This window comes from Hippocampus guttulatus, chromosome 16, assembly GCF_054856545.1.
Source record: "Hippocampus guttulatus isolate MCC_2025c chromosome 16, RoL_Hgut_1.0, whole genome shotgun sequence".
NCBI lineage: Eukaryota > Metazoa > Chordata > Actinopteri > Syngnathiformes > Syngnathidae > Hippocampus > Hippocampus guttulatus.
The window spans coordinates 2,675,435-2,699,878 of NC_141276.1; the positions used below are offsets into that span (position 1 = coordinate 2,675,435).

Sequence of the window (24,444 nt, forward strand, 5' to 3'; positions counted from 1 at the left end):
TCGATGGTAAATGTAGAAGGAAGTGTACGATTACAACGTATGGGGCGGTTGTGACTGAGAGGAACTACTGTAATTGACAATGTATTGGACGTGATTCAACATCAAGTACATTTGCAGGGACACGAAAAGCAGGAATATCTAGAACCAAATGGAATGTTTTACATCAGATCTGAAAGAAGATTGTAGGCAATGGATGCTCTTAACGAGAACATTCGGAGATGGCTCGTACAAAAGAAGAAAAAAAGTTGTCCGGTATTTACGATGAAGTTGGGGTAAATTTATAGACAGTAAACCGTCATGCTGTTCAGCAAGTGCTCTGTGTATTTTTGTTGCTCTCTCATTGTCCGGCATAGATGGAACAGTCAGCAGCATATAGTTGTGGCAGCTGTTATCACATCCAAAACGTGAAGTCATTATGTTGGCGTCAAGTTACAGCACGAGACAGCCGATAGCGCAGGAACAGAACAGAGAGGCGGAGCACGCGAGGCACTGCATGCGTGAGTACCGATCATATTCATCAATACATATTTCATTGTCCAAAAATAACACAATGTGATAAGCCCCCCCTCTTTAACTAATGCAATTGTTAATAATCTTTCACAGTTCGTGTACGATTTAAAATTTGTTTTTTAATGGCGAATTCGAATAATTGTCAAATTGCCGCTCACATAGAGTCCAATGAATGCGTCATATGCATGTATGTATTTCTTATGACCTCTCGAAACGTCAACGTGCTCCTATAAAGTACGTAACGCAGACGCACGAATCCTATGCATTATGGGCAATGTGGTTTACTTTTGCGCAGAAGTTCTTGTAAGTCACTTTTTAAATACTACATTACCCAGGAAGCCTTACACCGCCATGCGTCAATTGCCATCACGGCTCTATCTCCAACATGGCGTCGCTGGGAAGGAGGCGCGGTGTCCCAGTAAGCAGGGAGAGGTCAGTTACTTCACATCTTGCTTATTCAACGGACATATTTCGCTCTTGTCGAAACGTTTGTCCGAGTCACATATTGCCAGACAATTAACGCGTTTATGTTTCAAATACAAAACGAGAAGCCCGTACTGAAAAATTGAATTGTATCTAATACCGAGCTAACATTAGCATGCTATGTTGCTAACGTGTCTGCTGGCGAGTGTTAGCAAGGAAGAAATCTAGAGGCTCGTGTGATGTTTTCGATATTTCACATCAGCCGATCATCGAGTAGGAACACTGTCTTGAATCTTTACGTTGGTGGGACTGTGCGCTATTGTCCTTCGTTGATCCTCTAAATGGCGTGTTATGTCCCGAATTTGCTACCTTTGTCCCACTAATGGCATGGATCCTTCCTAATATAACTCGCCAGTCACCACAAGTTTCTTCCATGCAAGCCAGTTAGCCTCGCTTGGCTACACTGTCTCCTGCGCGTTACAAAAAAATACCTGTTGCCTATTCCAACGCAACAACCTTGAGCTTTTTACTGTCGTTTTAGTTTATTTAGGAATATTTCCATGTTGATGTACTGCACATCCGCGCATTCGCACCTTCAGAGATTAAAGAGTTATAACAGTACTTCGCAGACTGAAAAATTAAGTTTTATGTGCCAAACTGGACCGTGCCGTTTTTCTGACCATGTGGTGCTTTGCCTTAGTCTTATTTCATTCTGTGACGACGCTTGTAATTTAAAACACTCGTCTCTACGGTCAACTTTCCCCATTTCAATGAATGGAAATGCCTTTAATCATTTCCAGCATCGCAAAACGCCATTAAAAATGTCGTGACGTGTTTTTGAGTTAAAAAAAAAAGAATCGGACACCAGTATTGTACTATGAATAACATACAGTAATATTATTTTAAAGGATGACACGTCCTGATAACTTATTGTACCCACTGTGTGCGGCTCATTCTAGCGTGCGTACGCCTTGACCAGCAGAGGGCAATATAATAATATTGTATATGGACAAACTTCACGTAGATTTGATGTCGAAACGAAGAAAATGTGATCAGGCTGTGTGCTTTTATTTTGAAGATGTGGCTTCGCTTGGGAAGCTCGGCCAGTGTTGCGCTTAGATATTATTTCACCTTGGCATCTATTGAACACTTTTACATAATTTAGGAAATGCTTTGCGCATTGAATGGTGTTTTATTTTTTGGGGTAGTCCTCACTGTTCCCTGCGTGTCACCCTATTTGCAGGGGCGTGATGGCGGCGACTGACTGCTACATTGTTCACGAGATTTACAACGGGGAGAACGCGCAGGACCAGTTTGAGTATGAGCTGGAGCAGGCACTGGAGGCCCAGTATAAATACATTGTGATCGAGCCCACACGTATCGGCGATGAGACGGCGCGGTGGATTACGGTGGGCAACTGCCTGCACAAGACGGCCGTGTTGTCGGGCGCCGCTTGCCTCCTGACGCCGCTTTCGCTGCCTCCAGAATACTCGCGCTACGTGGCTCTGCCTGCCGGCGCCATCAGCGTCGCCTGCGCCGCCCTCTATGGGATTTCGTGGCAGTTTGACCCCTGCTGCAAGTACCAGGTGGAATATGACAGCCAAAAACTGTCGCGGCTGCCCCTGCACACGCTCACCTCCTCCACGCCGGTGGTCTTGGTGCGCAGGGATGACATCCACAGAAAGAGACTCCATAACACAGTAGCACTGGCCGCGCTGGTGTACTTCGCCAAGAAGATCTACGAACTCTATGCTGTATGAGTGCACTCTGAAGACCATTTAAGAACCGACAGAAAAATAGAGAAAAACAAAACAAAACAATAAACCTATCCACAGTCTGGTGTAAGAAAAGTGGAAGGTCACAATGGAGCCCACAGCACTCGTAGGGGCTGCTTGAACTTTGATCAGAGGTATATAGTTAAAAACTATAAGGAAGACCCCCCACCTCCCCTGCCCCCATTTGTTTTCTTTAAGCGACAACCACAGCACACACAATCTCTTTAGTACCTTTGCGCCTCCTTCCCTGCATTCTGACACATGCCGTTCGTGTAAAGGCTCCAGCTGAAGCTGCGTGGTTGAGATGGACACGTGTGATTTGAGCTTTACCCTTTCCCTCGTGGTTTGACTGTACTCCCTTACTTGCTGATCAGTAATTCACCTTTCATTAAACATTAGGCTATTTCAAACCCGTGCCTCTGTATATTTGACTTTCTGCAAGCAAACGGGTAACATCCAGTCATGGAAACCATTCAAAGTTGATCAAGTGGTCCATGATATGTATAGCCTGGGATCTCTGTATTTTATTTCTTTTTTTAAACACGTTAGAACCTAAGTCAAAGTTGTGACATTCAAACATCCACCCAAAGAATTGGCAGATTTTCTTTGTAAAGTTAAACAAATACCAAGGGACAAATGTTCTGCTTGTAATTTTATATCTTTATTCTTTTAAGCGTTAAACAAGTTGTTTTATTCTATTATATATATACTGTATATACTACAAAATCACTGTTCTGCAAAAGTGGCACTAACAGAATACGATGACAAAGTAAACGCGCAAATTTTTTGCGCATCTTGGGTAGTATCAGAAGTGGAATGCTGCCTGTGTTTAATAGTATGTGTGGTGCCGGGACGGGAAGCTTTCCACCCAACGGTTCTTTCACAATGTTGTGATGAAACCAACTGTCCGACAAGTGTTTGCAGATTCCAGGATGCTCTCTCTGTTTAATTATTTTTGGAAGGCAGAGGTGATTTTCTGCAATGAGGAGTATTCGGGTGATGATTTAACAACAAATGGTCACATTTACAGATTCCAGGAGAGCTTCAGCTTTGTAAAAATAGCTTTATTAAATTGTCATTTTGGGAAGAGGTGAACTGATTTACGTCTGAAGATTTTCTTTCTTTATAGTTGGAAATAATCCCATCCTTTTGACACAATTGAACATAAAAACGAGTGTTCCATCAATTCTTCAGTCAACAACAAACTCGAATATTCATTGCTGAAATAAGTGAAATCCAGATCCGTTGTTCAAAACGGAATTAAATATTCCATATGCATATCAGTCCCTTTGCGCTCTCTTGTACAGTAGGTGGCGGTATGCACCAAAGAGACGTAATCCGTCAGTAAATAAAAAGAAGATTGAAACTTCCGTGTCTGTGTGGGGAGAAACTCCTCAATACTCAAGCGAATCATTGTGCAAAATCAAGGCGAGTACTGCATTGTTTGTAAACTCTTCTCTGTCTCACTGGCATTAGTGCAATTTTACGTCCGGGTTAAGCGTTTACTGTCAGAGCGATGCTGTGCTAGCACATATGACCTTTCGCAGTTCCGAACGGCGCTTGACTTAAGTTGGTACCCTGACTTTTTGAGAATTTCTTTCCTCATCTTAAAGTTTTTGAAGCGGGTTTGTCACCTACAAATTGGATTCTTGTCATGCCATATACCGCGCTTAGTTGAAATTTCGAAGTCATTGTAGGTGATGGAACGTGTCACCGGAGGAGGAGTGCAATCAGCATTGCTCCTAGCAAGCGTGGGAGGTTTCCTACTCTATCGCCTACTTGGCCGACTCCGAGCCAAAGCTGCTCTCCAGGACGCAGTGGTGGTCATCACGGGTGCCAGCTCCGGATTGGGCAAAGGTCAGCTCAGCTTCCTCCTCATTTCTTCTCAACCTGCCGATTGATATTGAGTTTGCTCGATTGTGATTTTGCCATTGTAGAATGTGCACGCGTGTTCCACGGTGCAGGGGCTCGATTGGTCCTGTGTGGTCGAGATGCAGGTCGACTGCAGCAGGTGGTTGAAGAGTTGATCACAAGTACAAGGGACAAAAGGCAGCAGGTATTCATTCACACACAAAAACACCTATTAGCCACAATACTAGGGTACATAAATAACTCAATTTAGCCGCGTGTCAAACATTTAAGCAACTACACTAGTTTAAAGGCTTACTTTGACATTGTGAAGCCTTTGTGGGTTGACCACACTTCTGTGTGCAACGCACAGACGCATGTTCCCAGCACAGTCATCTTCGACCTAAGCGACACACACTTGATGGACAGGGTGGCAGAGGACATCTTGAAGTGTTACGGACGAGTGGACGTCCTCATCAACAATGCCGGAATCAGTTACCGTGGCAACATCCTGGACACTCAACTATCGGTTCAGAGGGATGTTATGGAAACGAATTACTTCGGGCCAGTCGCTCTTACGCAAGGTCCGTGTACGCAAGCATGCAGTTAGCTCGTTGGGCTAATGGTTACCACACCTGCACACAAAAAGGTCCTTGATTCAATCATGACTTTTATAAATATCAATGCACTTGACGTGCCCAGTTTAGTTATGTGAACCAAAAAAATGCAATAACAGATCAAGCTAAATATTTGTTTATAATCTTGTAAATTATGTTGGCATTCACAGTCTGTGTCTCCATGGGGTTCGCCATTGTCGAGTGACATCACATTGAAAAAAATTGCGAATTACAGTCCAAGAAATACAGTAATTAGTTCATCCTGAAATTCCCCCCGAAATACAATGTGCATCATTTTTTTGAATAGTGTAAATTAATTCTTCCTTTTCCTTTGATCAGCTCTCCTGCCTTCCATGGTTCGCCAGCACACTGGTCATATTGTTGTCATAAGCAGCGTTCAGGGCAAGATTGCTATTCCTTACAGATCAGCCTGTAAGTTCTTTATTTTGTCAAAGTAAAAATTCCCCCCACCCCCCATACTGAATTGAAATGAAATAAGATTGTGCTTTGTATCCTCTGGCCTTTTAGATGCAGCGTCCAAACACGCCACCCAGGCCTACTTTGATTGTTTACGGGCGGAGGTAGAGCGTTACGGGGTTTTCGTGACAGTCATTAGTCCGGGATACATCAGGACAAATCTGTCCGTCAATGCAGTCACTGGAGACGGATCCAAATATGGCGGTAAGGCTGAACAAAGTCCTCCTTTCCAGATACAGTACAAAGAAATTGCAAAAAAGCGCTCTTAAGGGACATAACATGGCAAATATGTTCAAAATATTAAGACGCATTTAATTTGGCATTTCTAAACACAAGCGATGGTATCTACAATTAGAAACATAGCTTGACATGTTTATAATTGTAAATGTAGTTTTACATTGCAGGACCTAGGGTAGAGTGAAATGTAAACATTGAATACATATATTGAAGTGCATGATGATCGAAGGGGCAACATTTGTGACTGGTGTTTTGTAACGTGTCCATTCAGTTGTGGACACAACCACGGCGACGGGTCGCGATCCCAAGGATGTGGCTCAGGCAGTTGTGAAGGCTGTGCATCACAAGAGCAAAGACGTTGTTTTGGCAGGACCTTTGCCCACGGCGGCGATCTACCTACGCACACTGTGGCCTGCCCTCTTCTTTAAACTCATGTCCTCTCGCGCTCGCAAGGAGCACAAACCCAAAAATACGTAAGCCTGCAAAGGTTCAAAAATGGACACGTGGTATTTGATCCTGCAGTAACTAAAACAGATAACTGGTGATATATTTATCACTTTGGTCACATTTTCAACATCAATGTTTAGTAAAAAGCCTGCTGAAAATGATCGTGAGCTGATGATTATTGTATGTCACCTCTTAAGAAATATTAAGACAACATTTTGGGAACAAGATATATTATTAATTTTGTGGCTCGGCAAAATCCACTTTTTTTTTTTTTTACCATACCCTGTCAACCCAAGCAAATTAAAATATAATCTTCACATTTCTAAATCGATAGTTGCTATATTCCAAACAGCTTTTTAAAATAAAATCTAGCTCACCTCACTGTTCATGAACACTACATCCACATCACTGTGGCAAAAAAAAAAGGACACAAATACAAAAGAAAAAGTTTTATACCAACTTTATGCACAGAATAAAAAAACCTTTGACCAATGGAAATTTTCAACAGATGGTTCCGTTTTTAGATATTGTCTTAAATTAAAGAGATCCACTTTCTTTAGAAATGTTAACAATAAATATTCCGGATAACAATTTACATTATGTTACAAAAGCGAAGTGAATATTGGAATCACAACTGTACAAACAAGTTCGTCTTCTTCAAAAAAGAAAGTTTAAAACCTGCAATTTAAAAAAAGAAAATCTCAGATTAGAAATTTACATATAGCACGGTGCTTTCTTATCTTCCTATATCAGATCCAATCAACTCAAAAGTACAAATTCACACTGGGATGATGCTGGTTCGATTAAACCACTTGACGCAATGATGGTGGACTTTTTGAGATGTGTGAGCACCAAAACGGGTAAAGTGTCTGTTCAACATCACCATCGAAAAAGCAGCCCGTGGTAAAAGCTGCGCGGTAGCAATTTGGAGTGACTTTTGGCACAGGCATTCACTTCGGGTATCGGTCAACTTTTCAACTGGCTTCAGACACAACCGGTCCAATGTTATGTCACGAAAAGTAAATCCGTTGCTCACACTCGCGTTGGAAGTTAAAAGGAGCGTTACTGTTCTATAAAAAAATAAATAAAATAAATGAACGGAGTAAAATGAATATCCGTGTACTTTGTTAATAAATTCAAAAGGTTTCGATCAGTCGGTGGAGCCCGAAATATTTTGTCATCACAGATACAAGTTCAACAAGCGGCCGGATATTTACACCAATTTCAAATATTTCAGCACCCAATTGAAATGAAGTCACCGAAGAGTTATTCTTTCCAACTTTCTCATGGCCCGAGCTGCCACTTTGCCTCCTACCTCAAAGAAAAACGGAATACGGGCCGCAAATGTTCACGAAACTGATCCAACGGAACGGATGGAGATGATATGAACGTTAAGAAATACAAGGCAACTTCAACAAGAGCACGATCGAGATTCTAGTGTTGCGTTCTCGCCTTTTGTCGGTATGTATGCACTACTCACAAAAATGTAAAGGACACTGAGCCTTGCGGTCAACATTCACAATGAACCTATACATGCTACAACCTTGACAGCGGAAATCCAATTCTCACCTCCTCTAAACTCGAGTGTGCATGTTCAACCTGCTATTCTCAAAAAAGGAGTTTATCATCAAAATTCCCGAACATGCATTTCTAGGCCTTTTTGTGACCCTTGCAGTCTCGCTGCATTTCCGTCGCAACCTGCTGTGACATTCGGCTCCTCGTCCTGAAAGCCGACAGCTGGACATGCGCATTCAAAAGACTAAAGCCGGTCAAAGTTAAGAGTGCATTTTCGGATCGTCCTAGAATTTCACCCGAATCCGAACGTGCTCAACTTTTTGTGAGTAGTGTAACTGCACATTTTGGTGGATTTGCACATTTTCGAGGACTGACATAAAACAGAAGGAAAAAACACAGGATCAGTGACATATTTTTGTTCAGATATGGCAGAGTAACTTCCTGTACATGAGGTTGTGTTTTGCTCGCGCATGAGTTTTTAAAGGGCATTTTCATCTCGTTGCAAAAAAGTTCAGTGGAGCCAACATGTCTTTGAACAATGCGGCTGTCACAATGTAATTATTGCACTTAAAAACAGAGCAGGCGATGGCTTTCGGTACTGGTCTGTTTCCGCAGTCGTTTTTGCTCCTCGGTAGCCGGTAGAACGCGCTTGTCCAGATGGTGTCGACGGAGCCGTCCCGCCTCCCACTCAGGGGGGCGGAATCGAGGGCTCGGCCACGGCGAGCTCCTGAGCCAGGTCGTTAAAGCGCGCAATGTAGTCCACGCTGCTCTCGCTCATCATGCAGGCAAGCTGCGAGTCCATCTGCAAGCGCAACATACAACAGTTTAAATGCACGATAAAGCCTAAAAAAAATACGCGAATGTGGAAAAGACACACACGGGTTCCACTGGAAATGAGTGTGCATTTAAACCAACCAATTAGCTTCAGTCCGCGAGCTAACGCTAAAACGTATTGACGTTGTGGTGCAATAGATTGGACAAAACGGTGCGAAAATATATCACAGCAGTCATGCATTCTTTATCCTCTGAAAAGCAACTAATATGAGTGCCATACAGATGAGCCGAGAGGAGTTGAGACATCTCGATGAAAAGTACGTTTGTCGCTCTAATACTGCCCCCGTGTCGCCAAGGTGGGGACACCAGAACAAATAACCGAACAGCCTTCAAATTGTTTTTAATGCACCGCAGTGCATTTGTGAACAGTGACGGTTTGAAGGTGGATTTAAACAATGCGTGTTTTATGAGTGACTGGACGTATATGCAGCTGACAAAAGTGCAAAACGCACCTCTGCCACATCTGGAAGACCGCGTGACTGAAAGGAATCATGCGAGTTGCAGTCGAGCAGGCTGGGACCCAGCAAAGCCGTGCCACTGGAGGGGCCGGAGGGGGTGAGGGTGCTCCGCCTGCCCTTTTCAGAAGAAACCATGCTGGCTGGAATGACATCACATCAGGGCACAACATGAATATAATAATAATAATAATAATAATAATAGATTTTATTTATAAGCGCCTTTCAAGACACCCAAGGACACTTTACAATAACAAAAAACACAAAACAATACGGGTTGAGCAGCGGCAGCCAAAACGTTACAAGAGGATGCCGTCCATCTTGGCACTGGTCCCTTTCGCAATACAAACGAGGAGTGCCAAATACAAATACACGGACTGATCCAGGCCTAGCAATAACTTTTTTTGTCGCTGTCAAAATCAAGTTATTTCCCAGATAAAAAGGACCGAGAGACTCACAGAGGAGGCAACCCAGAGTGGAGTCGGATGAGTCACTGGGATACCACTGCGGGTCGTGGCTGGGCGAAGGGATCCAGCCCCGGGACGGGCTGACGGAAGGGGACGAGGCCAGCAGTTTGGAACCGTCGGCGCTACTCAGTTTAGCCGAAGAGAGCGCCGCCTCCTCGCCTGCATCGTGACAGCCACGGAATCGCTCATACAATGCTTCAATTATGGCCGTGCTCTTTCGTCAAGGCTACCCGCCCGCCCGCGTTCACGCACCGTAGTGGGCAGAATTGATGGCCAGCTCAATGATGGAGTCGCTGATGTGTGTTTGATTCTCTCCCGGGGTCAGAGCTTCCTCGGGGGGGCCCGGCAGAGAGATGTCCAGTAATGAAGCCACGCTGGGTGGAGAGAGGAGCGAGTCTCCACCCTCTGTCACTCCAGGAGATGGCGGAGGCAGACCGTTCTGTGAAAGGAACACCGTGCGTTGTTTATGACACTGACTGACATCTACAACCTCAATTCGAATAGCTGATCTTGATGGGATTCATTGATTCCCAAAAGTAAATTCTCCTCATTTCATAGCATTCCTCTTGGCAGCACTGCTTTCACTCTGTGACATCAGCATACTTCTGTCACAGCATATTGGTTAGTCAGCGTAAAAAAAAAGCGACTGAGCTTGTGCATTTTTCTGACCTCCGAGACATTGTGCTGGAGGAGCTGAGAGTCTGGTTCAGTATCAACAATCGGCGTAGGGGCGACCGGTGCAGGAGAATCCGGATCCCGGCAAGGACTTCCTGGAATGATACCCGCAGTCTTGGCTGCGAGGTCAATTGCACCTGAGAAGAACGGAGAACTGCTCAGAAACATGCGCTATTTGGATAAAACACACGGACATGAAAAACCCAACAAACGGCTCTTAACGTGAACGTACTTTGACAAAAGTTAGAAACAAGATGAGACATACCGGAGAGCCGGCTGGCTCCCGCCGAGCCGGAGGCCGCTGAGGAAGAGGCTTTGGACGGTAGAGGGAGGCAGGCGGGGGCAAGCCGGGTTTGAATTGGCCGGAAAGATCCAGTTCCTGAGGCGAAAAACAGGAAGTCGGGGAGATCAACAATAATTGGGACAGTTATGACTCGGTCTGCGTTTGTGTCTATAAATCAAACGTCGGAAGGTCGTACCTGTGGCGGAGGAGTTGGAGAGGATGGATAAGGAGCAGAAGTGCTGCAAAGTGTCCCCCGTAATTTGCGGTAGGAGTGTTCGCTATGGACGAGAGACGCAAGCAGCTTAGCCGGATGTCGGCCGCGTCGGGATCAAATCGGCAACGCACGGAAACTCACCTGAACGACGAGCGGCTTCCGGAGTTTGTTTCGAGGTTTTCTTGGCCGCGAGAGGAAAAGATCCGACTGCATCTACGAACGGGAGCCATTGACACAATCACGCCGACCGCATCAGAATGTGGCGCTTGGAATTTGCTGGTGCAAAAATGCGCCCCCGTCTTACACTGATGGAGTCCAGCTGCTGCCTCAGGGCCAACTCGGCCTCCTTGTTGGGGGAGAAAATTCGGCTGTGGCGGGAACTGTTCGGAGGCAGCGTGGTGGGTACTGCAAACACGTTGCCTTCAGAGTCGCCGGCCGCTGCCCCCGATGAGCCCAGCAGAGAGCGGGCAAGGTTGCGCGCACCTGCGGAGGGGAACTTTCTTAATAAAATAAAATGCCTCCGTGCAAGAAAAGTTGGGGAAAAAAAAAACCAATCTAGCGGCTGGAGAGCGGCCGTGAACGCAACCCGCTGAGTTTAATCTCTGGCTTGCCGATACCTGAGCCCCCAACGTTTGGCGGGTGTAACTTGGCCCCTCGGACAGAGGCCGGCTGCCGGCCAAAACCCGGGCTACGGACCCCCGGAATGGGACCCTTCCCCGGAGGCGTGAGGGCCTGGTTTTGATCGTCCTGGGGAGCCTTGAGGGGCGATGTGGCCGTGGAACAGAGCTCAGGCGCCTGGAAGAGGACAAGAAACATCAAACATGCCGCTTCCGTTAAGATTAAGAGTGAAAGTGACATCCAAATTGAGCTCAAGAGAAACACAACAGTCAGGGAGCAGACTAGCATTTGGCCAACCAGTTGTCATTTTTCATTTTGTCCACAGAGGGACTTGGTCTAAAAGCCAACTAGCGCAATTTGGAGCATTAGATCTCATGAGGGCAAAACACGCACGCTGGTTTAGGTGACGATTTTAAAAGAATTAACCAACAAATGCCTACCAAAGGTTTGGGGTTGACCTCTGTGGTGACCAGTCGCAGCAGACAGCGCAGCACCCGTTGTTTCCCGTACGCTCTGAGCTGCGACGGCGCTCGGCCTTTTTCGTGAGGACGTGAGCTGGCCTGCCACTCGTACTCCAGCTGCAGCTTGCCAGGCTTTCCGAACATCAAGTACAACTCTGCCAGCGTGACATTCTCGGCGTCGCGGACGTTCCAGCCTTCCCCTCTGATCTGTTCCACGCTTCGCTCTTTCACTGCGGGGGGCGAGCCCTGCGGCACCCCGTCCTCGGGAACGACCGCGGAGAGCTTGGCCGGAGCGGTCCGGATGGCATCCGAGGAGGAGGCGGGGTTCCCGCTCGGCTCTTCCTTGCACGGTTCGAGCGAATCGTCGGCGCCGCTAAACGACGCCTCTGTCGTTTTGGTCCCCGCTCGCCCGCCACCGGACTCCAAAGTCGGGGCGGAGGTTTTGCTCCCCTCAACGAGTCCTCCCCCGTTCGCCTCCTCCCGAGGAATGACCACTTGCTGCGCAAGCGCAGCTAGAGACGATGGCCTCTTCTCCTCCACCTTGGCAGAACCCTCGGATGTGGTCTCGAGGCTGGGGGGCTCCGTTTGACAGGCGTCACTCGGCGGCGTGGTCGAAGCGGTCGGAGCTGCGTTTCCTCGTCCGGATTTGGTACCCGTACGCGAAGGCGGCGCTGTGTGAATACCCAAGATCTGGGCGGCGGCGGCGGGAAGCTCTTTGGCATTGGGCCGGGCTTTGCCACTTTCTTGCCAGTGGACTGTGCACGAGGCCTTGGAGTGCACCACGCGAGCCACGCCGGGCAGCGTGGTCAGGGAGCTGCTCTCGGCCGGGAAAAGGAAAAGCTCCTCAGGCGGCGCTTTGCTCGTCGGAGAAGCGGCGTGACACGGAGTCCCCTCTAAAGCTTCCCTTTCCATCAGACTTTTGATCTAAAAAAGCAGAGTCAAGGAAATGTCCTTTGCACAACAACATTGCTGCTTTCCGTTGATTAATGCACCGATTAGACGGTGAGAAGCGTGACAGATTTCAGAAACAAGGTCTCGCATTGCGCAGAAAATCCAAATGAGTTAGTAAGCAAACAAAAAAGTGTTGGGCGGATACAATTCTCTGGTCATGATACGCCCACTTCTGTTTCAGATACTCGATGAGGCTGGACACTTTTCTGTGAAGCTCCACCATCATCCTGGTAGCAAAAAAAAACAAACAAAAAAAACATGGGTTATGAATTACTTTATAAGCAGAATTTTGGCAAAAAAAAAAAAGTGGCTGAATGTCTTGTCTAGTGTCTACAAACACTTACGTGACAATTACCAGTTTGAAAATGTGGCGATAACTTTCCCCATATTTAAGTGTTCTCTTTCCATTATTTGTCATATAGAAAATGTGAATGCGATCCAAAGAAATCGAAGGTCCAACCGTCTTCCGGAATCGATATTGGCGCAGTCGTCGACTCGAGCTTACGGACCTGAGGCGAGGGTTGTGCGCTAGACTCTGAACGCGGGCCCAGGAATAGTTGCTGCGCGGCTGAAGCTCCACCGCCACCTTCAGGGGTAACCGCACCGGCTTCTGGTCCTCCTCGTCACTTACGCCTGCAGAGCACAATTCACCAGCGTGAAACTTAACACGGACTTGCTTTTTTCATGACACATGAGAGAGTTTCTGGCACGTTACGCCAACGTCGGGGACTATTATTGATCACGTGACAATTCATCGGTATAATCACCTACACCGTTTTCCCCGCTCGGCCTTTTCCTCATGCGCTGTTACCGTGGAAACGCCACCAGCCCCCTCATTGCTATTGTTACTCTTAAACACCCGCCCCAACAAAATCCTGTGCCTCATGATTGACACACTTTGCATTTTCAGCAGCATTGTTAAGTAATTTCTCCGCTGCATTTGTGTGTGTGTGTGTGTGTGTGTGTGTGTGTGTGTGTGTGTGTGTGTGTGTGTGTGTGTGCTCACCATCCGGGTCACAAAGTTTCTTCAGTGCACGACACATGGGAGCTTTAATTCGTAAGTTCCTCCCTTTGGAGCGCACCGTGGTGGCCCTGTGCAAACAGACGGAATAGCGATAAGAGTCGGAGTGAATTCGCTTTCGTCAACAACTCCTGGTTCACATTTGTACCGTGACTGAAAAAGCAAACTTTTTTTCCAACAATGACCACATTTTAACAAATGGGACTTGCTGGAATTCCTTTGCAAACATTGGCACCAAGTGTTTGATATCGTGTAGGCGTGTCGCCATCAAGTTGCAATATTAAGATGAAAATGATGCCGACTAGAAATGGAAGAAAAAAAAATGATGTTGCTCTTGAGATCTTAAGAACGGGCGTGAACACCAATTTCCCATCGCTGCTCTTCACCAGAAATTTTGAGGACACCTTATCGAGTGTAAATTGAACTGCGTAGTTGCATATAAAGAGCAGATGACATCATGTTCATTTGAGCTATTCAACGTGATGATGCAACTTACCCTTGTTGGATGAGTTCATTCAGCTTGACGACATTCTTGTCATCCATGACTGTATGAGACAAAATGCAGCGTCAAAGAAGGGTTTACATCAGCGTGCCCGAGGAGCAGCTTTCCCAAACGTCCAAAGGTGTGTGTGTGTGTGTGTGTGTCGCATTTAATTGCATCCCTCAAGACCCCACACACGTTCCAGGAAAACTTTACTTACGCCCTCCTACTTTCTTGCGGAGCTCAGCGTAGCAGATGAGACCATACAGCTCCTGAGAGGATTTTTTCAGCACTCGGGTATACACTGAGCCAGGAGAGGAAGCACAAGTCACCACAAGCGTCATGGTAGAAATGCAGAAGCGCACGTCAAAGCAGCAGGTGGCGCTACAACACCCCCCCCCCCCCCCACGTTCAAGACAATCAAGGCGTTAAAAAGAGTGTGCACTCAACGACATTGTGTTTGATGAGCGTGGCGCTTGTCAACGTACCGTTGGCAAAGTCAATGTGCTTGGAGATCTTGTGCCACGTGCGGTAGTAGAAGTGGCGGACCTGTTCCTTGTTTTTCACCATGTTAGCTGGCTTGCCTCTCTTCTTGTACTTCATGGCGATGTTGTTCTGGATGGCCTCGAAATCCTTGCCGTGCTGTCGAGGGGAATGAACGGAGATTAGACCATGAGATGGTCCGTTTAACGTCAAAAGGATCATTCCGCCTCGTACCTCGTAGAGCCCTTCGAAGAAGCTGTTTTTATCCTCTGCGCTCCAAGACTCCCACTGTCGACGGGCTCGCTTTTGGTTACCGCCTTGCTCCTCCTTCTCAGCAGGTCCTTGGCCCTTGGCGTTCTTGGAGACTCCTCCCGAAGAGCCGGCCACGGGTCCAGACTGTCCCACAGCCCCCTGGGAAGAGGACCCGTTCTCTGCTCCTGTAATGCGCGGACAAGTTATGGAACATTCAAGGTTGACACGCATTTGTAACATAGCTCTAACAAAATGGTGCATTTGTGTGAGGTAATAGAAACAAACACAGAACCTGCAGAGATTTTTGAAATGGGGTTTTGCTCTGGCAGAGAAGCGAGGAAAAACAAACTGGTCGCTTTGGCCGAGTCTCTGGCACGCAGGTCCAAAATCAACTCCGCGTGGGCTACAATGGCCAAATTTACCCAAGCTTAAAGCACAACGGTGCCGGACGGCATCAAAACAAACACGGAGGGAGGTGTTCGCACGTTGTGCACATCAGAGACACTAACCTTGATGCGCCTCTATGGCTCCAAATAGATGAGCACAAATAAAGCATCAATTAATGACATCTGGCCAGTGCCCCAAAAAAGATTTCCTTTTTGCCAGCAACTCAAGAAATAAGACAATCAAGCTTGAAATACTTCATCTGTCCATACAAATTCATTGCGATTGAGAAAACATTAACCAGCTGCATAATTATGACCACTTGGACTATAAAATACATGAGTCATAACTAAGGTAGTTACAAAGATAACAATATATTGTTTATTCCGAGCCGTTTCTGACATGACAAGTCAATAAATTGGACCTGACTCAGTTTGAGACATTTCAACATGACTGCAAACTACAACCATGATACCGAAAATATGACATGAACAACACTCTGACCATCAAAATGGAAAAATGTTCAATGGAAAAACATATTTTTTTTGTATTGGATCTCATTCACTTGAGCTACTGGTCAGAATGTCGCAGTAAGGCTGTGTATATTTTTGCATGACAAAACGCAGCAGAAACGTGGCTGTAAAATCATCTTTCGATTCGACATCTTTTGACCCCAACTGCCACCAAATTTTGGCAATACCGTGAGGACAAAGACAATGCCTTTCAACCTTTATCTTTCCGACTTTCATCCTATCACCTTTTGCTTTAGTGGAAATGAAGTGTGAAATCTTTGATGGAATGACCGCCTTTCCATACGCAAGAGGCAGACCTCCTCTAACTTGTAGACGCAAACTAGTGGGGTGACAATGCAAGTTTGTGTTAGCGACTTGACACAGATAGTGCCGAAACAGAGAGCATGTTAAGAACCAGTGCGAGTGGACGGGATTTACAAACCCACGGTCCTGTTTGATGTTACCTTTCGATTTGGCCCCGCCATGGCCGTTGATGGCCGAGCCGATGGAATCCTTCCGGATCCTTTTGCTTGGGGGTCGAACGCTCGATCGGAGAAAATGATGTTGGTCGTGACACGGGGCGCTGGGCTCCACCGACGGTTGGGTCTGATGGCTCAGACCCGGTCCGGGTTGAGCCGAACCGGGGCTGAGAGTAGCGGGTGCTGGATTAAGAATTTCCACTCGCTCGTCTCCCTTTGTACTGCGCTCCTCGGTCGCCTGTTCTCCGCTCTCCTCCTCGTCGCAATCGTCGGCTTTTCTGGAAGGATTCGCTGTCCCATCGACACCGATCCCTTCCCTGCAGCCCGGTGTCATGCTGCCGCAACACACGGAGTCCAAAAAGACACATGAGGAGCAGGGCGATGAGCAAAATTAACTTCTAAACACGACGTTTGCCGTCTCTCAACATGGCCGCCGCTGTTTGTTTCAAATCCCTTTTCCAGTCCCGACAAAACACCACCAAATACATTCATTTGCAGACTGAAAATAAATTAAACTTAACCACAGACACATTCCGGAAACTGGCAGGGGTATTAACTAGACTTCCGAGCTACCAAATTCGCTTATATTAAGGTTGTATATGAACTAAATTCAAATGCGAGCGCTTTTCACTTTAGCGCCCTGCAGAAACGACAACGAGAACCCGTCGGTGCATTCGACCTCTATTTAAAGTGTTTCTTTCGAACGCAATTTTACCAAATCTCATGCTCTTCGGAAGTGGGCGACGTTTTCTTTCTCTTCACCATGGGTCCGACCGGTTCGATTGGTAATAACTGTTCAAATTGGGCATAATATATCCACGACGGTCTCGCCGCTCTCTGTCTGCCCTGTCGTTGTCCAGCTTCGACTGAGGCGAACTCTGCGCAGTTCCACTGTTGTCTATCAGTATTATTACTCGATGCTTCGACAATAAAACTCATCAAACTTTTCGACCCACCACTACGGCGTCATATTTGCTCCATGTCGCGAACAATATTCCTCACAAGTGCGGTCACTTGAGCTCATTCTCCACGATAATACTTTAATAAACCTTAGTGCACGTCGCTACGTCACACTCCGTTTGAAGACGTGCAGGCTCCAAAACACATTATTTCTGATACATCCTGCATTTGTTTGGCTTTGGTGATTACAATGTAATTACGAGTTGCAATTTGTACTGTCGACAAAATCTTATTCCTGTGTCGAGATCAAAATACCATGTTCTGTATGATTCTCTGAGCATCAATAACCATGTAGTAGGTTACACGTTGGCAAGGCGATGTGGATTTTAAAGTACAGTTTCAAAAAATCTGTCACAATGTTATTTATCTGAGATTTTGACGTTCTGAAAAAGTATTGCATCGTGGGGGTGACAAGAACGTAATATTCTGATTATCGCCATGGGTATTGTTTGCGTTCGTAAATGATTAGAAATTTCAGCATTAGACACGGCCTTTAAATTCCCGTTGTGTCACCTGCAAGCTAAATGGGTAACAAATGACATCGTTTTCAAAACACCTCCTATATTTACTTTTTGGGACACAATACAGCATGTTCAGCTGTTTACACCTAGGTAATTACATCGGTACGCGCTCCGGTAATTGTGGAATCGACATGAAAAACGTGCCAACACATGCACTTTTAATTTAACGGTCAAATGCATGCCCTTTCTGACTTCAGATTACTTTAAATCTAGTATTCTTACTCAAACGTATTGCATTCAAAGGAATACTAACTGATGAATCCAAATAACCTCGCAGTTAAATGGCAACTGATTGATGACAAGAGTGTAAACAATACATTACAAATGATATAGTGTTTTAAGATAGACGGGCAATCAATTGACGAGCCCATTGACATAAATAACAGTATGTGTATGTACATTACAATGATCTCCCTTCAGAACATGATCCCACCGAAATTGCTAACATTACCAGCTAGCGTTGCTGCGTAACTATTTGACCTCTGCAAAATGCGTCAGTGTAAATTGTTTCCTTCCAACAAGTACATCCAGTTGCTTCCTATAACAACATTCATGCTTAGGTATTACCTGCAGTAAAATCCCTAATCGACATTTCCATTCGATGTCAAAATCTAGGCTTGAACCCTAGCAGCTTGCCTCCAACTTGGCTACATATGACAGTTCATGTGGTTTACTCCTCCACGCGCTTTGGCACGCCCACTACAACTCGAAAACAAATCCTGTGATTGGTTTGGAAGTCCACGAGGAGCACGGTGCAATCTTGATTGACGTAAAACTCTACCAATTGGTAAGCAGAAATACTAGTCGAAACACCAATTGGATTGCTTTTCCTGTCGCGTTCAGGTTTCTTGCTTTTTAAGTACCAAAACGCACTAATGGTCACATTACTTGTCATCTAATTCTATTTTAACACAATTTTGGTGAACCATTGACATTTGCAGCCCTGTAGAAGCGTCACGCCCGAGTAAACACGGGCACCGCCTAACAGCCATGAATTAACCAGCAAATGACACTGGTTTTGATTATTAGAACGAGTTGTGGAAAGTACAAACACTTTGTGAATTGAAGTAGATTTTTCAGGAGTGTACTTGCGTATGTATTTTGTTTTTGTATTTTTGTGACGATTCTTCACCTTTACTTTGAATTTTTTTTTGGTCCCCCCTAAACAAGTATCGCCGATTCTCTCATCAGGCTGTCCTCTGACGCAAAACAAACGCGCCATACAAAACAGCTCGGCATAATGCCGAGTCACGTCGGGCGGTGTCACTCTTGCTCCAACTGACACTCTTCGCAAACGAGTTTGGGTGGGAGCAGACAAGACGAAGGAGGAACCTACAAGTCGCCCAGTTGGCAGAGTGACGAAGTTGTCTCCGGAAACTTGAAGGCTCTCAACAAAACCCACAATGACTTCGACGAACATGTTTCAAGGGTTGGACACCGGGTCAAAACCGAGCTCAAGGTGAGTAATGAATGATGTGTTGAACATAATTTGAAGCTTAGGTAACTGCTCGACTAGCCCATGTCATGTGAATTTAACATACGTCGTAGCTTTTGGTGTGTTTATTTATCCCTTTCGAATATAACGTCAGTAGCCTTTGCGTACATCCTCTCTTGATTGTTTCAGATTGAGCTCGCACGTTTAAAGTTGACTTGTCTGATACATTTTTATATTTAGCGTTGAGGCTAATCGAGCAGGCGTTGTCCGCTGCGCCTGCGGAAGTGTGTAGCTCTTCTCTCGTCTTTGTGCTAGCTCCTACGCTACGCGGCGACATTGTTACCTGAAATGATATTCACCCGAGGTCTTCCTAAGATTCATTTATGTTGGTCAGCTTTGTTTTTTACCATAGAATTAAGAACAACCCGATTTAAATCGTGTGTTGGTCTCTGGTAACTTGATAAAGTCTCGTCAATTTTGTAGGGTTATGGCGCCCTTTCCGACCAGATGATCATGTTGTCTGTCAGCGCGGACTGCCTGCAGATTTTACGGTGCATGCTGCTTTAGCATTCCGGTGTAGCATACGGCAATGTTTCACAAGACACATCATTTACACTAGAAAAGTCTCGCAGACTAAACAAAAATGTTACAAAAAGTTTGAAGCCCATAATGAAATGCGTGGTGGTAGTGGAAGAGAGCGTTTCATTGTTTTGTCTGTCAATATATATCACGGGCATAGATAGATAGATGAACAAAGATAATTAACTTGCACGGTGATGGTCTCTCGCAGCACAGTGCATGGGAATCACTGACATTCAGAACAGTATGAGGGACGGCGTTCGGTGAATAGGAAAAAATGTGAGTAACTGACACAAGATGGTGGCAAAGCACTACTTTAGTCTTAACTGAAACTCAACTCCCTTCAATTTACTGTATGTTCTTGGCATTAAGGTGCCACAAGATGGCAGCAAACATCTACCAAATAAGTGCCAAAAATAAGTGACATTTATGATGACCAAACTGCTAATATATGTGGGCGTTCACTGTTTATGAAAATATTCCATTGGAAGTCATGATCCTCCTGTCAACCAAATTAAATTGCACACTCGGTGTTAGATAGTTCTAATTTCTACAGAGATTCAGCGTCAAAGACATTAGACTTCATATAATTGGATTGCAGACTTAATTCACGTTGAAGTTGAGCTAAGAGGCTCTGTCCACTGCAGGGTGCTGCGGCCTCCTGGTGGTGGCTCCAGTAATCTGTTTGGTGGCTATGAAGAGGAGGCCCCCCAATCTAGAAGACCTAATAAGATGGCCTCTAACCTGTTCGCCTCCCCAGAGGAGCCCCAGATTGCACCCAGGCGCTCTAACCCTCCAGGTGAGATAAGTGCGTAATGGATGTGGGGAAGAGGTAGTGTGTGAAAACTGGTACTTTGGTGTGATAATATCTGCACAGACACATCTACTGTTCTCATCTTCAGCGTAAACCGCCTCTTTGCTAAACACTTCCCTAGTTAAGCAGACTAATCTTTGGACTTGTGAGTCATCAATATGAGATTTTGTGCAACGATGATGTAATGTTCGTAATGTTGAAATGTCATATGTCGGGACCATTGTGAGGAACCAAACTTGACATGTTGCCATGAAAGTGTACGGTGGACAGCAAAGAGAAAAGCGAAAATACGTCCGCGTTAATACTCGGTCCCATAACACACATATGGTGTCTTATAGGTGGGAAGAGCAGTGGGATATTTGGGGACCCCGAACCTCCAGTCCACCCACAGAAACCGCTTCCTCCAGGTGGACCAACCAGTAACATATTTGAGTCGGGGGATAATGCAGATGTCTCCAGCCCAAGCCGAAGTCACCCAAATAAGCCAAAGGTGAAGTCGACTCGATGTTTCGATTTCATTCTCTGCTGCTTCAACACGACAAGCTTGTGGAGCGATGCTCTGCATTGATCCACGATTGAAAGGCAGTTCGAAATATGCTGAGTGTCCGAGTGCAGTCAATAATTTGATGTTGCCAAGTGATTATTTTATTTAATTTTATTTTTTTACAGGACAATCTAGCTGTAGGACCTGAACCCGAATCACCAGGTGAGCATCTAACACAATACTATTAAAATAGTTTGAGTTTTTGCATGTTCAAATATTGAATTGAATACAACTTTATTGTCAAATGTCAAATGTGCTGTACGTATGTGTAACAACAAATATTATAATGCATCCATCAAGCTATCACTGTGTTTTTGCCAGCGTCAGAGAATCACAAAATTGAATAACATTCCCGCCAAATGTGCAAATAAGAGTTATGTCAACAGAGGTGTAGGTGGAGCTTTTTATACACTTTTTGACACACCTTGATTCACTGCTTGCTTTCTCCCGAGCCTCCATTTGACATAAACTTGAGATGCACACAGTGAGGGTTTTGTGTTGTGCTCAGAAACAAATAAAGAAATGCAGAACCGAGATTTTTTTGGGGGGGTCCCCTCCCCCGTCTGGTATTTTCATAATGGATTTCTTTCATGTTAAAGGAACTGAGGCCAAAGTCAGCCAGCCTGAGGCCAAAGTCGGCCAGCCTGAGGCCAAAGTCAGCCAGCCCGAAGTCAACGTCAGCCAGCCTGAGGTTAAAGAGCAAATTGCCTCACCAGCCGTTGTGCCAGCGAAGGAGGAGCCAACCGTTCCTCCGGCTACCCCAGAGCCTGCCTCCTCTTCTTGCACCTCATCCACTCCGCCCACTGATGACATTAAGAAGCACGAGCCTCACCTGGGTCCCAAGCCTCGCTCTCACAACAGGGTCCTTAACCCCCCGGGAGGAAAGTCCAGCGTGGTGTTCTACTGATCCTCTCACCCCCTCCCCTTTTCCTAAAGAGGGTCTGTCTGCTCTTGACATGTTTTGTCTGCTCCACCATGCATCTCATTCCAAGTCCCAGCACCCCTCCTGATTGTCTCACATGTACATGAGAAGATCGGCATCGGTTTTTCTTGAAAGCAAACGCGGACTGATCTGTTGTCCTCAACTTGTTGCACTTTTCGCCTGACTTCCAAGCCCCCCACCCCTCTCCCCTATTAACCCTAAACCTGCATTATACAATCACCGCCTTTTCAATCAACAATCACGACCACTGTGAAATGGTTCCATCCCAATACTGTTTTTGGACACTAGACCCTCTCAAATTTCAGGGTGCATAAGCCCTCAAGTTTTGCGTTGTTTTCTTTTTTTCTTTCTTTCTTTTTCTAACACGGTGGCCTTTGAAATCACTTTTGCTTTTCGGTGGCTTACTCCAGACCACCAATGAGAGCAGTTGCATCAATAGTGGTCTCTTTCGTCTTCCTGTCATCCAAACACATGCCTGATACAAACGGTCTACTGTCAACTGAGTTTTCAGGGGGCAAACTACCAAAAAAGAAAGAAATGACATTGAATCCAAGATGAATGTGGTTGTTTACTCCAAATGATTTGTGTTCCCGAAAGAAATTCCATCACGATTTTACACGAATGTGTATTTTCTGTTTTGCTGTCATTGCTTGCTTTATCTGAGAACATGCCGTTTTGTTTGCTTTTTTTCTCCTCGGGGTTGGCCTCTGTTTATGTTTTAAATTAAAACAGTTGGAGACAGGGGAGCTCTGGATAAATTGTGACTCACCTGATTTTAGGTGAGCTATTTGGGTATCACCTCTTCACCCATTTCATGGTGCACATTGAAGGTATTCTGGAACCGGCCCCTCCCCCTGTGTGTTGATGTGCCTGGCAGCAATGAGTGCAGTAGAATTCGATCCTGTGTATTGCAATTAAATGTTTTTGCAGTTGAATGACTGTTTGAGCATCATTCCGCTTTACTGGTATCTAATAAAATGGTGAGACACTTTGCAAAACACATACTGCCCATACCCTGAATGTTTGCAGCGGTGTAAGTTCAGCATACAAAGCCGGGTCTTGTTTTCTACGGTTGTTGACACTTCTTTCCTCACGGAATTGCCACCCTCTGTCTCTGCTCAAAATCCAGCTTGTTTAACTCTGGTCAGAAAAAGACATCATTTAGGCATGGTTGCATCACTCCGGATTAAAATATCGCCACTACCTGCGAATCTGCCCAGCTACTGCAGTAGTTTTGATCAATCGATACTGCCACCTTGAGGTAGTTGTATTAAAAATAAAATACTAACGTATAATTCCGGTAATGTCACAAATGTTAACTCTGCTACAAATACAATTCCATCGTTTTTCAGGTTAAAAATGATAACAGGAATATTGATTTTAGGTTGTCGCCAAAGCAATTTGTTTACAATCATCGGTATGATACTGCACCGTTGACAAATCATTAGTTTGCCTTGCTGCAAAATCCTATTTCACAACAAAGCTTTTTACCTGCCACCCAACTTTAGATAAAACAAAAGAGAGAGACAACCGTGCTGTTGTCCGTTTTGTTAATTATCCATACAGTATGGATGGCTTAAAACAAAAGTATGATACTTTTGTTTTAAGCCATATGCTTATGTCGTTGCACTGAGCTATGGGCTGTGACTGTTCCTGTTAATTGCCTCAAAATAAATGATGGTCCTCCCTCCAGTGGTGTGCATAATGCAGGTCAGATTGAGACAACTTGTGTGAAAAGGGATATATATTTTTTAATTCACATTTTTGGGCTGCTGTGTTTTTTGTTGTGTCTTCTCTTTCTTCCATCCACATGACGCAGTCGCTCAAGCTTCACTCAATGTGGTTCAGTGTGCGAGGCCTTGTGACTCAAACCAATTTCAAATCATCTTGCATGAAATTGATTTTACACCAGATCTTGAGTATTTTCTCTGCTGCCCTACCACATTTCCTTTTTGACATGAACATATTTTGCAGTGATATTAGTTTCCTGACACATCAATGTACAACAACAATAGTTTCATTTTAAATTATTTTTGTTAAACGAACACTTGACAGTAGCAATTAAATTTATTTTATCAATTGTTTTAATCTTTGTGTATATAACTATTGTGCTTTCTCCTGTTAGACTCAGCCTAATGAAAAACTTTGATACCAATATCACACGTTAATTTTTGCTGAATTGTGGATAAAACAGAAACGATGATACCGTAATTGTTGAAATAGCGATCA

General features: G+C 45.2%; 3 protein-coding genes across 7 annotated transcripts; 2 read left to right on the forward strand and 1 right to left on the reverse strand.

Moving 5' to 3' along the window:
* Window positions 1-294: 294 nt before the first annotated feature.
* On the forward strand, window positions 295-6,495 carry LOC147192460 (transmembrane protein 11, mitochondrial). 3 transcript variants are annotated; one of them, XM_086132639.1, is made up of 8 exons: window positions 295-497; window positions 846-946; window positions 4,406-4,565; window positions 4,646-4,764; window positions 4,930-5,140; window positions 5,513-5,605; window positions 5,702-5,854; window positions 6,159-6,495. In XM_086132639.1, the coding sequence occupies exons 1-8, from the start codon at window positions 416-418 to the stop codon at window positions 6,362-6,364; spliced, it is 1,125 nt and encodes a 374-aa protein (XP_085988765.1). In that variant the 5' UTR covers window positions 295-415; the 3' UTR covers window positions 6,365-6,495. The 3 variants fall into 3 exon arrangements, with proteins under 3 accessions (XP_085988765.1, XP_085988764.1, XP_085988762.1); XM_086132636.1 differs by lacking the exons at window positions 295-497; window positions 846-946 and adding an exon at window positions 3,992-4,136; XM_086132638.1 differs by lacking the exons at window positions 4,406-4,565; window positions 4,646-4,764; window positions 4,930-5,140; ... (1 more) ...; window positions 5,702-5,854; window positions 6,159-6,495 and adding an exon at window positions 2,177-3,118 and having other exon boundaries at window positions 302-497; window positions 846-942.
* A 284-nt stretch (window positions 6,496-6,779) lies between these two features.
* Window positions 6,780-18,552, reverse strand: cramp1 (cramped chromatin regulator 1). Of its 2 annotated transcripts, none has more exons than XM_086132635.1 (20): window positions 18,468-18,552; window positions 16,405-16,754; window positions 15,027-15,229; window positions 14,798-14,951; window positions 14,530-14,613; window positions 14,325-14,373; window positions 13,814-13,899; window positions 13,317-13,440; window positions 12,953-13,034; window positions 11,836-12,780; window positions 11,395-11,572; window positions 11,082-11,260; window positions 10,919-10,990; window positions 10,760-10,841; window positions 10,546-10,659; window positions 10,275-10,417; window positions 9,858-10,044; window positions 9,597-9,764; window positions 9,136-9,281; window positions 6,780-8,651 (listed from the first exon to the last, which is right to left on the reverse strand). In XM_086132635.1, the coding sequence occupies exons 2-20, from the start codon at window positions 16,751-16,753 to the stop codon at window positions 8,538-8,540; spliced, it is 3,459 nt and encodes a 1,152-aa protein (XP_085988761.1). In that variant the 5' UTR covers window position 16,754; window positions 18,468-18,552; the 3' UTR covers window positions 6,780-8,537. The 2 variants fall into 2 exon arrangements, with proteins under 2 accessions (XP_085988761.1, XP_085988760.1); XM_086132634.1 differs by lacking the exon at window positions 18,468-18,552 and adding an exon at window positions 17,135-17,373.
* A 639-nt stretch (window positions 18,553-19,191) lies between these two features.
* Window positions 19,192-23,150, forward strand: jpt2 (Jupiter microtubule associated homolog 2). Of its 2 annotated transcripts, XM_086133777.1 has the most exons (6): window positions 19,202-19,359; window positions 20,126-20,193; window positions 20,562-20,713; window positions 21,067-21,218; window positions 21,398-21,434; window positions 21,872-23,150. In XM_086133777.1, coding segments are annotated over exons 2-6 (651 nt in total). In that variant the 5' UTR covers window positions 19,202-19,359; window positions 20,126-20,191; the 3' UTR covers window positions 22,180-23,150. The 2 variants fall into 2 exon arrangements, with proteins under 2 accessions (XP_085989902.1, XP_085989903.1); XM_086133776.1 differs by lacking the exon at window positions 20,126-20,193 and having other exon boundaries at window positions 19,192-19,359.
* The last annotated feature ends 1,294 nt before the right edge of the window (window positions 23,151-24,444 follow it).

What these genes read in the sequence shown, in the direction of transcription:
- LOC147192460 (XM_086132639.1), top strand. Translation starts at nt 416, where the DNA reads ATGTTGGCGTCAAGTTACAGCACGAGACAGCCGATAGCGCAGGAACAG. An exon ending in CAGTAAGCAGGGAGAGGTCA is followed by an intron (nt 947 to 4,405) that starts GTTACTTCACAT and finishes AAGTCATTGTAG; the next exon opens with GTGATGGAACGTGTCACCGG. An exon ending in AGACGGATCCAAATATGGCG is followed by an intron (nt 5,855 to 6,158) that starts GTAAGGCTGAAC and finishes GTGTCCATTCAG; the next exon opens with TTGTGGACACAACCACGGCG.
- cramp1 (XM_086132634.1), bottom strand. Translation starts at nt 17,358, where the DNA reads ATGAGTTTTATTGTCGAAGCATCGAGTAATAATACTGATAGACAACAG. An exon ending in AATGAACTCATCCAACAAGG is followed by an intron (nt 13,900 to 14,324) that starts GTAAGTTGCATC and finishes CTGTTTGCACAG; the next exon opens with GGCCACCACGGTGCGCTCCA. An exon ending in TCCAGCACAATGTCTCGGAG is followed by an intron (nt 10,045 to 10,274) that starts GTCAGAAAAATG and finishes TTCCTTTCACAG; the next exon opens with AACGGTCTGCCTCCGCCATC.
- jpt2 (XM_086133776.1), top strand. Translation starts at nt 19,304, where the DNA reads ATGACTTCGACGAACATGTTTCAAGGGTTGGACACCGGGTCAAAACCG. An exon ending in CAGGCGCTCTAACCCTCCAG is followed by an intron (nt 20,714 to 21,066) that starts GTGAGATAAGTG and finishes GGTGTCTTATAG; the next exon opens with GTGGGAAGAGCAGTGGGATA. An exon ending in GTCACCCAAATAAGCCAAAG is followed by an intron (nt 21,219 to 21,397) that starts GTGAAGTCGACT and finishes ATTTTTTTACAG; the next exon opens with GACAATCTAGCTGTAGGACC.